At 43.5% G+C, this 13,503-nt stretch overlaps 1 protein-coding gene across 2 annotated transcripts in view; it reads left to right on the top strand.

The window, feature by feature from the left end:
* dapk1 (death-associated protein kinase 1) overlaps positions 1–11,895 on the top strand; it is a 57,056-nt gene extending 45,161 nt beyond the window's left edge. Inside the window, exons 20-26 of one of the 2 annotated variants that reach the window (XM_035641105.2) lie at positions 820–1,039; positions 4,318–4,503; positions 4,604–4,801; positions 5,734–5,872; positions 6,206–6,326; positions 6,577–6,765; positions 7,442–11,895. In XM_035641105.2, the coding sequence (XP_035496998.2) occupies positions 820–1,039; positions 4,318–4,503; positions 4,604–4,801; positions 5,734–5,872; positions 6,206–6,326; positions 6,577–6,765; positions 7,442–8,749 (2,361 nt within the window). In that variant the 3' untranslated portion in view covers positions 8,750–11,895. Of the gene's footprint in view, positions 1–819; positions 1,040–4,317; positions 4,504–4,603; positions 4,841–5,733; positions 5,873–6,205; positions 6,327–6,576; positions 6,766–7,441 lie in introns of both variants that reach the window. The other variant, XM_047329171.1, reaches the window with a different exon arrangement.
* Positions 11,896–13,503: the final 1,608 nt, after the last annotated feature.

The raw sequence follows: 13,503 nt of genomic DNA, 5'->3' as shown, positions 1-13,503 counted from the left end.
GACGGTGACTTCACAACAACATTTGTTTCAACGGGGGAAGAGTTTTGTTTTCTGCTCAGGTGTGAATCACATCTATTGAAATTAGGGAACTTCAATTTGCTGGACGCGTTAACAAAGCCCAGGTGGGAGCGTGGAGTGTGTTCACATCCCACACAACCACTCGAGGTCACTTCTGATGCGTGACTCATCTGCTGGATGGTTTTTTACATGTTAACAAAGGTTTTCTGTGTAACTGGCAGAATTACAGTGAACATTGCACAATACTTTTCTTTTTGTTTTGTACACAGAAGAACTTTAAGATCAGTGGAAGGATCCATTTGAATTACATGAAAAGCGTTGATCCCGAAATAGAGAGTCATTTGACTGTCAAAAGATAACATCAAACACCAGCCTGTGTCAGTCGGCGTGTATTAATCAACAAGGGTGAGAAACGTTCTCATCCAGTTTATATTATCATCTTATAAACAGATTGTAACTGTTGTTTTATTCTCTGTCTGGTGTTTTTTGCCTTGGAACATTTGCTACTCAATCCGCAAAGATGATTTAGCAACAACAACAAAAAAAGAGAATTCATTTCTATCTTACTTAGCTGCGTTCACACCACACATGAGGTGCATTTTCACGAGTTTGGCCACAGAACCTTTTATTTGTTTTACTCACGCAAGTAAACAGAACCAGAGAATATCTCCCTTTTCTCTGCGGGACTCTCATCTCGCCTTTTTTCCTCTTTTAATGAGACCTATCATAAAAGTATTCTCTGGATTGCCATGAAACTTGGTACAGACTCTCTGAACTCTGTGTTGATGTCCCCCCCCCCAGGACAACCACAAGCTGAGCTACATCCAGCAGCTGCGGCCGACTCCGGCCGTCCAGCCCCGGATCAAGCTGAAGCTGTTCGGGCAGCCCGGAGCCGGGAAGAGCACCCTGCTGGAGTCCCTGAAGTGTGGCATCCTGCGCAGCTTCTTCAGGAGGAGGAGGACGACGCGCATGACCAACACGGCCCGTCACCCCAACTCCCCCGTCAACTCCAAGCCTGCCGGTGGGTAACGGGGAAAAACTCTGAAGCGGCAGAAGATTAATCCTGCAGCTCACCTGCCAATGACTGGCTTTACTTCTTCTGCTAGAACCTGGCCGGCGTCATTAATTTATCAGTCACGTTAACGCCCGGCAGCAGTGTTATTCATTATTCATCATCTTGCAACAGATTTCAAGTTTGTAAGCTGTTTTGAAGCATGAAAGTGGAAATTCAAGTTAGTTTCCTTTTCTTCCTATGACATAAAAAGCTAAAATGGAAAAAAAGATCATAGATACAGATTACAGACGGGGAATACAGTGTTATCAATGATGGTCCAACATACTAGAATGAGACGCCAAGTTAGATTATCTGTAGTTATCATTTGAATAATACTCAAATAAGAGAGAAGTAGCGAGCAGCATAGACAGTACACACACACACACACACACACACACACACAACCTGGTGATGTCGATGAGATGAGGGCTCCTGCTACAACCTTCATTTGACCAAAAACATTTCTCGATTCCTTGTTTTATTTATACACATTCATAAAACTGCATACGTTTCAATAACAACTGGAAACATTTGAGACTTCTAAAAACGTTTGACCTTTATGACTTTTTGAAAAAAGACAGTGTGGCAGACATGGATCCTGTCCAGCGACCCTGAGGTGAACGTGCTAAAAAAACACAACAACATAACACACAATGTTGGCACCTTAACGACGACCACGTTGTCGTCAAGGTGCCAACATCTACCGATAAAAACAAGCCCGGGTTCAATTTTCAAGGTGGAAAAACTTCTGCACGATCGAAATCTTAAAAGCTCCGATAGAAACTTTGCCCCGTGTTTCTCACCTCTGTTCTGACCCAGTAAACTTTAACCAAAACTTCCAGTGAAGCAAAATATTAACTGGAACCTGAAAGTAAAAAAACCGTCCGTCTGTTTCTCTGAATGTCAGGTCTGTGGTGAACCTTCCTGACATGTTCAGACACACAGGGGAACAAAAACAACGCACATTTGGTTTGGTCTTCAATCTTTCTCTTTTATTTGCACTCTCTCTGCCCTCCCTCACACACACACACACACAAACACACACACACACACACACACACACACACACACACACACTGTGTCTCCTTTAACCACTCTATTCCGCGGCGCTCGGAGCCATTACCTCCCAGACGGACCTGATGCTTGCGCCGATAACGGTCATCCGTGTGAGCCGCACAGTGTAGAGTTACCAATCCCATCCTCCGTCGTCCTCTGAGGAAACCTGTGGCGAAGCGTAAAAGAGCTTCTTCTTTCTCCGTTTCATTTCCAGCTGAATTCTGTCCGACGGCCATTATCGACTATGTGATGCGTGAAACACAAAGAAGCGGAGCTGAGAGCGAGCGAGCGTCATCATGACGTCTAGTTATTAGATTTTATTCGTGCAGATTTGACACAAGCATCAATCTTGCACTTTTATGAGCCTGTTGAAAGGATATTTACCGAAATGTAGTGTCAATATTTGTAACTTGACGATGCTTTTGAACACAAACTAGAAATGTTCTTCACTGCGCTTTGATTTTTCTGGCCTTTCGGTTTTGTTCGTGCTTCGTTTATTTGACAGGGACAGATCTTCTTTTACTTAACTAATCCGTAAAACTAACACAGAACCAGTTTGGATATAGTTGAATATTCCTCTTGTATGAATCTTTCTTTTAATGCACTTACACTAGATCCGACATGAAGAGTAAGTGTTGACACAGACGTGAAGTCAAACCTTAAAAAAAGAAAAGAAAAAAACAGTTTGACCTAAAGCCATATGTCTCATAAAAAGTGAGAAGTCTTACCTGACAACTAACCGGTGTAATTGTTGATGTTTTTTTTTCATTTGAAGACATTTTACTGTTTTTACGACCGAAAAAAACCTGGTAAAAGCAAATGTACCAAAGATAAAGTGAGTCCAAGAAAAATTGATTTATATGATCTCGTCTGCAGTCGTTATCTGTATCAATATCTTATGTAAAGTCCCTAAAAGTAAAAAGCACAGACTTTACTTCAACCTTCCTTTGCAGTTGTTTCGTCACAGGGTCAGGGTTTTGAGAAAACTGAAAATATTCCACATGGATTTCAACATCACACCGTCAGTGTTTCCTCATGTCCAGTAAACTTATTGTTAACTTTGTGTAGTGACAGATTAGAGGGAGAGGGGGGGAGCAAACGACATTTGGAAGCTGTGTTTTCATTTTGTTTACGCAGCTGATTATGTTGAAATGCGGCAGGATGGACAGAAAAAAAAATACATTTTGTCTTTTGTCTGACTGTGGTTCATGACCAAAGGAAACAGACTGTAGGTGTGGTCCTCCAGAGACGTGTGCTCAATTTATTTGCTGTAGAACAGCGCCCCCATGTGTTAGCATGTGTGTGAATAGTAGATGCATCAAGATACTGAAATATGTGCAGTGATCAGTTGTGAATTGACATTTCCAGAGCTTTTTTCTTCAGAGTTTTGCAGAAAGAAGCTTCTTGTGTGTTTCTTTTCATTCTCTTCAATTTATTTTGCTAAACTCAAGTCAGGTCCATTTTATTTATGTCGCCCAAAATCCCAAATTAGCTCAAAACTTACCTTATTTTGACCATTTTCATGCCTTTGTGGGTAAATGTGGAAGAGCCTTGGGGATGATACACTGAACCTTTAGATGACAGATGCTTCAAACAATTATGATATAATGGTGATGATGATGTTTATTTTACTGATATATTGGCCGATATGTTTACAGCTATGAAATCTTTTATTGTACAGGGTAAAAATTGTTCATTTTCATAATGTGAGTTCTATATATTTGGTTGCAATTGTGTTTTCTTTTTATTTAAATTTATTTATGACAAAGCTTATGGTTAAACTAAAATATCATGCGTCAGATACATTCCTTTGACATACAGGTTTGATAACGACATCTTAAGAATCATTGACATATTTAAAATATATATATATATATATATATATATATATCGGCATCTGCCCCCAAAAATCAGTATCATAACACTTGAACCCACTCTTAAAAATGTAATTGCTACACAATTATTTTTTTTAAATATAAGAAAAATTAAGTGAAATAATAATACTAACAACTTTAAATCTCAAGATTTATTTATTTATCATTTTTAACTTTAAAATGATGTATTGAATAAATTTGTGTTTAATTAATCGTAACATTTTCCTGCTGCTGATGCTAATTTGATACATGATATGATATATATGATGATAATCTATGATAATAATGTCACCTCCCGTTTCCTCTGCGCCTCAGTGTCGGTGAGCATCTCCAACCTGTACCCGGGCTGCGAGAACGTGAGCGTGCGCAGCCGCAGCATGATGTTCGAGCCCAGCCTCACCAAGGGCGTCCTGGAGGTCTTCTCCCCCGTGCACAGCGCTCTGTCGGCGGCCGACGAACAGGCCACGAAGGCCATCGACATCCAGCACGCCAACATCCACGGTGAGAACGGAGAGACGCGTTTACCCCACAACTCGGGAACTTGTTCCTCTTTCCAACGTTGGCGGTCAAACCATCTCGTGGTGTGTGTCTCTCTCCGCAGGCGTGGGGGATTTCAGCGTGTGGGAGTTCTCGGGGAACCCGGTCTACTATTGCTCCTACGACTACTTTGCGGCCAACGACGCCACGGCGATCCACCTGGTGCTGTTCAGCCTTGAGGAGCCGTACGAGACCCAGCTGAGCCACATCACCTACTGGCTGAACCTGCTGAAGGCGCTCACCCTGCCCCAGGACAACATCGGTGAGCGGCGCTCTTTAGCTACAACACAAGTCTCTGCAGGTCCGGAAAAAACCTTAAACCTAAAATTTATTTAATATTTTTATCTTGTTTGCTGTTGTTTCCTATTTGTTTTAGCATACTACAGACATTATACATCTATGAACTAGGTGCTACAATGGTGGATTATTGTTATATGAACCTCACAAAAATGTCATATACATAAAGAAACTGTGGTCTCATTGACCCGTCTGATATCCTGTCACCATTTGACCGGTGAGGACGTTAAACAAGTATTAAATTATTCAAAAATAATCTTGAAAAGTCCTGAATTGAATTAGTTGAATCTCTGATTAGTGAACAAGCAGATTAATGATGAAATGCACTCAGATATTTGAAGATATTGATCAGATTTCCGCACGAAAAAAAGAGAAGTGACTTTAGTGTAACATGGATTAAAACGTCAGGGGAGAAGAGACGCTGATTATCATCTTGAGTTTATTAATGCAAGTAGATTCTTAATGGGGAAAGATGCATGACCACGATAAACAACTTTTACACATTTGCATTATTATTTTTTTATGTTTTTAAATCAATTCTAGCTACTTATTCAACTTAAAGAAAATTTACTGTCGTGATTTGTGAAAAGTTGAAAATGCCCGACAGCGACACTATGCGCTGCAATTATACCGACATAAGCAGAGATTAATAAGTGTTAATAAAATAGATATTTCGTCATTTATTTTACCACACAACTCATTTAAAAGTGTAGAACATACACTTGAGTATTGATGTCTGCTGTTTTCATACTGTTAGTTTAAAATAAATAAATATGAGTTTTAAGTTTTAAAACTTGTGATTTGACAGGTTTTGGGTCAGATTGAAAGTTTTTTAATATATATATATATACTGATATGACTCTGTGTGTGTGTGTGTGTGTGCGTGTGATTCTGCAGCTTTCGGAGGTCGGATCCAGCAGCCCCTCGTGGTCGTCCTGGTGGCGACACACGCCGACCTCGCCGACGTTCCCAGAGCGTTCACTGGAGACTTCAGCTACGACAAGGAGAGAGCTCTGCTCAAGGAAGTCCGGAACAGGTTGGTGTTGTTGTTTTTGTTGTTGTTGTATGATTTTTATTTACCTCCCTCAATGCAGAAGCAAATCATTCTGTAATAATCTGATTTATAGGACGTTACTTTTTTGAAAAAATCTGTAATTTCTCTCTTGTTTCTATAAAAGCTCCAAATAGCTTGTAAATACTACATTACCCATGAGCCTCAGCAACAAAACGCCACAACCCTTCCCCACCTGCTCCAGCGTCATCGTTTACTTCTAAATATATACAAGAGATGTTCGTTCATACCTCTCCGCAATCCTGTGTGAAGAGATGTAACTTGTTTAAACGTCTCGTGTGTTTGTTTCATATCCAGGTTTGGGAACGACCTGCAGATCAGTGACAAATTGTTTGTGGCGGACGCCGGAGCCTCCAACTCCAAAGACGTGAAGCTGCTGAGGAGTCACCTGCAGGAGCTCCGCACCGACATCATCTCTGTGAGCTCTGCCTCCTCGCCCCCCACGTCTTCACCACCATGACTGTTGTGTACATTTTCAACCACAGAAGACTACTGATAAAAAAAACACCATATGTAGTTTAGCCGTTATAGATCAGAAATCTGAGGTCCTCGAAACATCATCACGCCTTATCAAATCCTTCAACGGGAGCTTTTACGTTTGCGGATCTTTTCACTTGTACGTACGAGTATGTAATCCACCCTAAAGAAACGATAACATGTTGTTGCAGAGGTGCAGTCCCATGACGTTGCTGTCGGAGCGCCTGCTGACCACCCTGCCGACCTGGAGGAAGCTGAGCGGACCCAACCAGCTGACGTCGTGGCAGCAGTTCGTCAGCGACGTCCAGGAGAACATCAACCCCCTGGTCAGCCAGGATCACCTCCGCACGCTGGCCCTGCAGCTCCACAGCATGGGAGAGGTGTGTGTGTTTGTGTGTTTGTGTGTGTGTGTGTGTGTGTGTGTGTGTGTGTGTGTGTGTGTGTGTGTGTGTGTGTGTGTGTGTGTGTGTGTGTGTGTGTGTGTGTGTGTGTGTGTGTGTGTGTGTGTGTGTTTGTGTTGTTGTCTGCTTCAAAACCAGACTGTACGTAGCTACAAGGAAATAAAAATGATGATTATACGACAACAACGCACGAGAATGGGAGAGCTTCCAAAACCTAACCTTCAAATAATATATGGTTCATAATGGTAACTGTGAGGTTTTCAGCACATGCCTCATATAAAGCCACTTCTCCAGACAACCACCAGGGAGCGCTGTGTTTTCACAAATGAATGAAAAACATTTTGTCTTCAGTTTCATCTATGAAGAAATAACTCCACCAGAAAAGACTCGGCTCAGGAAAACAAACGAGGAACCTGACGAACAGTCCAGACTTTGAAAAGTGTTTCTTTGTAAACTGGCTGTTGATTTAGTCTCAAGTTGAATAAACTTTTATTTTGTCCGATGTTACTAGAATCTCTATAATCGCATCAACTATTTGTGTGTGGCTTTTGTACATTTGCCATTTACTTTCTAATTATTTTTCTTTGACTCATATTTTACTGTCAACTTCCTCCCTCACCACCTCTCCTTCTGTGCTTCCTCTCCCCTCCCACAGATCAACATCATGCAGAGTGAGACGGTGCAGGACGTCGTCCTGCTGGAGCCTCGCTGGCTCTGCAGCAGCGTCCTCGGCAAGCTGCTCTCGGCGGAGACGCCCAAGGCCATCCACCACTACAGGGGGCGCTACAGGCTGGAGGAGGTGCAGGCCCTGGCCCCCGAGAGCGACGTGGACGAGCTGCTGCAGATCCTGGACGCCATGGACGTGTGCGCCCGCGACGCCACCAACCCGTCCATGGTGGACGTCCCCGCCCTCATCAAGACCAACGGCCTCCACCGCTCCTGGACCGAGGAGGAGGAGGAGGAGTCGCTGATCTACGGCGGCGTGCGGCTCGTGCCCGCCGAGCACCTCACCCCGTTCCCCTGTGGCCTGTTCCACAAACTGCAGGTGAACCTGTGCCGCTGGAGCCACCAGCAGAAGCCCGAGGAGGAGGGCGGCGGCGAGGACATCGACGGCGACATACACCTGTGGACCAACGGCGCCAAGGTGAGTCAGGCGGGAGTGGAGGCCATGATCCTGCTGGTCAACCACGGCCAGGGGCTGGAGATCCAGGTGCGGGGACACGAGTCGGAGCGGCCCAAGTGCTACACCTTGTTGGACACCATCTGCAGTATAACGGAGAACCTGCTGGCCTCCACCCTCCCCGGCCTGCTCACCGCCAAATACTACCTGAGTCCTCAGCAGCTGCGGGAACACCACGGCCCCATCATGGTCTACCAGCCCAAAGACTTCTTCCGGGCGCAGGTCCAGCGGGAGACGTCCCTCACCAACACCATGGGCGGATACCGGGAGAGCTTCAGCAGCATTCTGACGTTCGGCTGCGCCGAGGTTTACCAGCAGGGGGTTCTGGGACCGAACATCCACATATCGGACGTCTCCCTGTTGGCTCGCCGGAAGCTGTGCCGCATGCTGGACCCCCCCGACGCTCTGGGGAAGGACTGGTGCCTGCTCGCCATGAACCTGGGACTCACGGACTTGGTGGCCAAACACAGCAACGGCACTCCGAACGGCGCCCCCGAGCCGGACTCGGACCCGGACGCGGACTCCCAGCGGGTGGCGCTGCAGCCCAGCCCGACGGCGGCGCTGCTGCACGAGTGGAGCGCGCGGGCAGACAGCACGGTCGGCGTGCTCATGGCCAAGCTGCGGGAGCTTGGCCGCCGGGACGCCGCCGACTTCCTGCTCAAGGCCTCGCCTGTGTTCAGGGTCAACGTGGAGGCGGTGGGCGGCGCTGCCGACGGCTACCCGCCCGCCGCCTGCAATGGGGGCACGTCCTACAACTCCATCAGCTCCGTCATATCCCGCTGAACGACGGACGGTGACAAACTCGTGCGTGTGTGCGTGTGTGCGTGTGTGCGTGTGTGTGTGAATAAAACAAAGTGCAATGGTTACCAAGAGAGTCCATCACTCCGGCCCGTGAGCCGGATGTCGTGTTTGTGCTCTCCACACCTGTACAGCTCACCTTCCCCCTCGCTCCACTATGAATGTCGTGAAAGAACCGAACGTCCTGAACTCCAAAGAGGAAGAAAAAAATCTGTTTTTATTCTGTTCTAAACCTTGTCGTGCTGCTTTTTAAAAAAAATAAATTAAAAAAAACCCTCCTAACTCGAACTCTACGCACAAGACTCGCTCCCCTCGACGCAGACGGTCGGAGACGAGGTTCTCCGCTTCGTGTTCCCCGCGTGACGGAGGTTTTTCCCTCCACCGTCCAGTGACAACACGTCCGTCTTCACTCGCTCCGTCCATCCTCTTCTTTGTTCTGACCGATGTGACACTTTTGTCCGTTGAACAGCGGTTTCCTCCCGAGTGCCCTCGTGGCAGCTACCTCCCGTCAGAGCACAAGCAACAGCGCGTCTCCTTCTTTTGCCCCAAACGTCGTGAGCGACCGTGGCCTTGTCGACACGCCACGCAGTCACGTGGGTATCAAGACTCGAGCAGAGTGAAAAAAACTAACACATTTGACAAGAGAGTTTTGAAATTTTGGGATTTGGAATCAGATCCTTCAGATGTGTTTGATGTCTGAGCGTCGCCAGGAGACGGAACGTGTGCGATGGAAGGAACAACACTTTCATTTTCATCTGGTGGATTCTTTTTACAGTGTATTATCCCTCATTCTTCTAACAACAACGACATGTTGTCCCTTCATTTGGTGACGCTTTACAGGTTTTTCTTACTCTTTCATAATTCCTTGGAAAGAATTGTGTCGTTCGGTGCCAGTTACAGGAAAAAAAAGGAAATTTAATAAATTTAATTTAGTTCATTTGATTTATTTTCGACTTCCAGGTTCATTTTCATTAAAAATGTTAAACTCCAGTGAAACAAACTTTTCTAAAAAAAAAAAAAATTGAAAAAAGCACATCACTGAGAAATATTAATAAGTTATGTTACAGTTGATTTTCATCACGAAGAGCAATTCATCTTTTATTTTGGTTGTAACTTTTGTTATCTCAGACTTGAAGTGGTCCCGACTTCAGGTTTGGTATTATAGAAAAGGAAACTTTGTTCTTATGTTCTTCTTCAGTTACTATTATATTATATATTATTGTTTGATCAGCAGTTGTTAATTCCCAGAAGAATCTTCCTTAAAAGAGAAAATTCACTCACACATTTGAACAACAGCGTCCAGGTTTTTCCCTTCAACTCGCACCTAATCATATTGTTCTCTCCAGGAAGCTTCATAATAACTTCACAGTTACATATCCACAAACTAATGGGACCTGTGATAAAATGAATGTGTGACTATAAATGTTTTACACAAGGGGAACTTCTTTTTACGAAAAATACCGTACTGAAGAACATGATCCGTCCAGTACCTGAAATGTTTTTTGGTTTTTTTGTTGTTGCTTTAAATCACATTCACTGAGCTTTAATGCTTAAAAAGAAATCGACGTGAAGGGAAAGAGCCACTGAGATGAGAATAAATAACCTGAGGAAAGGAGAATTTTCTAATTCGGTTGACTTCTAACCTTTTCTACCGAGCTAATAGTTAATGTGTTATATAAATATATAACATATGTATACATATGTATATATGTATATATACATATGTATATATGTATATATACATATGTATATATTGAGTGAACACACTTGATATACGCTTCCTCAAACAGGTTTTCTCCTCGTGTGACCAGCGCTGCGACGCAGGCTCACGGCGTCACAGAGTCTCGCTTTGACGCCGCTTAGTTCATTTGATTTATTGTCCGAGCTTCTCTCGGCGTCGCCGGCGGCCGCGCGTCGCTTCTCATCTCCGCTCAGTGCCGTCTGTGTTTTGTTGTTTTTGCAGCCTGGCAAGTGAAGGCAGGACAGTAGGAAAAAAACAAAAGGCCAAAGGCTGCTGAAGACAGAGAAGCATTTTCACCTTGTATAAGCTGTTTGTTTGTTTTGTACCTGATGTGGATCAGGAAAATGATCTTTTTTTTATTATTATTCACTACGTGTGTTGACGAGTGCTTCATGTTTCCTTCCCAGAAGCGTGCGATGGTGTGAAGCCTCTTCTCCAGGACACTGTGTCACAGCTGTTTCCTCCTGTGTCTGTCTTTCTCTTCTTCTTCTTCTTCCTCCTCCTCCGGTGTTCGAACCATCCGCTCGCACAGATAAAAACAAGACTTATTTCAAACACTGTTTCTTCTTCTTCTTCTTCTTCTTCTTCTTCTTCTTCTTCTTCGTCGTCTCCGGGCTTGAACTCGCCAATAGACGCAGCCAGAAACCTCCAGCTGTGGTGTAAATACTCCAGGCCTGTGTCCACGACTCTCTCTCTCTCTCTCTCTTTTTTCTGTTTGCTCACTTTTATTTTTTTTCTTGTTATTGCCCAAAATCCATTAATTACAACAAGGCAAAATGAATGTATGTACCACACATGTCTTTCCTAAGAATACGGTGACAACTCCCCACACGTGTACAAATCACACGGGAAAATGACAAACGTCCCAGAAACCGGTCGTGAGCACCGTTTTATATTGCTCTCGTTTCCTCGTCGAAGCTTTTGTTGAAGTCGTGTGAAGACCGTTGCCAATGTTGTGTGCCTGAAAAGAAGAAAAGACGACACACTCGCATTCATTCCTCTGTTATTGCCTTGTACAGTGAACACGCGCTGAGAGGAGACGAGTCGGAGAGGGAAGTGAACGTTACTTCGTCGAGTTTGTCTCTCCCCTCCTTTTCTCTACTTTCTTTCTTTCCCCGGATGCGTCCCGACAGAAACGCGTGGATTCAAACGTTTTTTTCTGAAAAGCAGAAAAAAAATCCAATAAGAACGGGGGAACGCGTTGTTCATCACGTCACTGGAGGGCGAAGTGAGTGATGTCCGGTCCGGTCGCCACATTGCACAAGTCTCTTTTTTGTTTTTTTGTCTGTCGCTATTTATGTAACATTCTGGAAGCATGTCTTGGAATGCCATGTTCTTAACTTCTGACACTTTATAGTGTGAAACGTTTTATAATAAATTCTTTACCTGACACGATGGCCTCTGTCCTACTTGAAGAGATACTTTATTGATCCCGAGCTCGGAAAATGTCGGTGTTACAGCAGCAGTTACGCGAAAAACACACCGTGCGAAACATACAATATATACAAAAAACAAATGCATTGCAAGAATTACTACGAACAGGAAAACAAGAACCTCACACCCGACCTATATATCAGTTGGCCGATAACATCGGTCGATATTAACCTTTCACAGACGTATATCGGGACCGATATGTTCAGAGCCCGACCGATATTATCGACCAGCTGATATGAGCCTGTACATGTGCATTAATGTTTTACATTTTAGGTAAAGAAATACATTTTTTCTTTCTTAATTCAACTTCTATTTATTGGGTTGTATTTGTCATTTTGATTTGTTTTTTTATGATAACGTTTATGGTTAAACAAAAAAATATCAAGCCTCAATTACATTTCTTTGTCACGAAGGTTTGATAACAACATCTTAGAATCATTGACAGATTTATATATATATTATATATATATATATATATATATAATAAATATTTATATAAAATATATATACATATAAATTTATATTTATTTATTTTTATATATAAATTCATATATATATATTTATTTGTATATATATATATATATATATATATATATATATATATATATATTTATTTATTTTCTATATTTTTTTATATATATATATATATATAAATCCAAAGGGGTCGTCGGCCTCTGACCCTCGGTGTTCTGTGGCCTGACGAGTTGACAGAATGAAGATGTGATCTCTGTGAAAAGCAGGTGAGAAAAAGGAAACAGGCCCCAACTCCTCTCGCGTGGCGACCGACCACCTGTGTGAAGGTTTCACAACCTCGAGCTGCTCCACTGTCCTGACACTGTCGACCAAGACGGAGGAGACATTTCACCAGCCGTGTCGGATGAGAGGGGGCGACCTCATCGTCCGTGTGGATTGAATTCTCTGCAGAGTCTTTTTCCAGCGTCCGGCCTCTGCTGAATTCCAGGCCGTGTTGTTTACACTTGTCTGGGTTCATTGTGTCGTTGGAGCTTCAGCCTCCACCCACACACTCACATGACACGGCTGCTCTGCTGCAGGCCCGGGTGGGGGGGGGGGGGGGGGGGTTGTCTTAACTTGCCCCAACTGCTGACATTGTTATTGACTTGTCATTCAAAAATATTTGTTCAGGAGATTCACGGAGGCGTGATCGTGACGTGTTTGGGCCTCGTGGATCTGAATCTGAATCTGAGATTTCCAAAAAGTCAGTTTCGGTGAATTTAAAAAACATGATTCAGATTTGGGTTTGACCGGTGACGCTCGACTTAATGTCGCCATGTTTATTATTCATAATCACGGGTGAAGATATAATAAGCGGTTTATATAATGTAGTTCGTAAGAATATGTATCCATCAACACAACTATAACTCCTCCCTGTTGAAGCCAATAGGTGAAATCTGACAATATATAATATGCAGTATTAAGTAAGATACAATCTTTTACTTATAAATATAAAAAATATGCCACACCTGTTTCCCACTTTGTGATGTAGCTGCTGGTCTTTTGGTACAAAGTGACAGATTAATTTTAATACCAAAATAAGCTCATATGA

This window comes from Scophthalmus maximus, chromosome 19, assembly GCF_022379125.1.
Source record: "Scophthalmus maximus strain ysfricsl-2021 chromosome 19, ASM2237912v1, whole genome shotgun sequence".
In the NCBI taxonomy this organism is placed as follows: domain Eukaryota; kingdom Metazoa; phylum Chordata; class Actinopteri; order Pleuronectiformes; family Scophthalmidae; genus Scophthalmus; species Scophthalmus maximus.
This window is presented reverse-complemented; position numbering and strand designations above follow the sequence as displayed.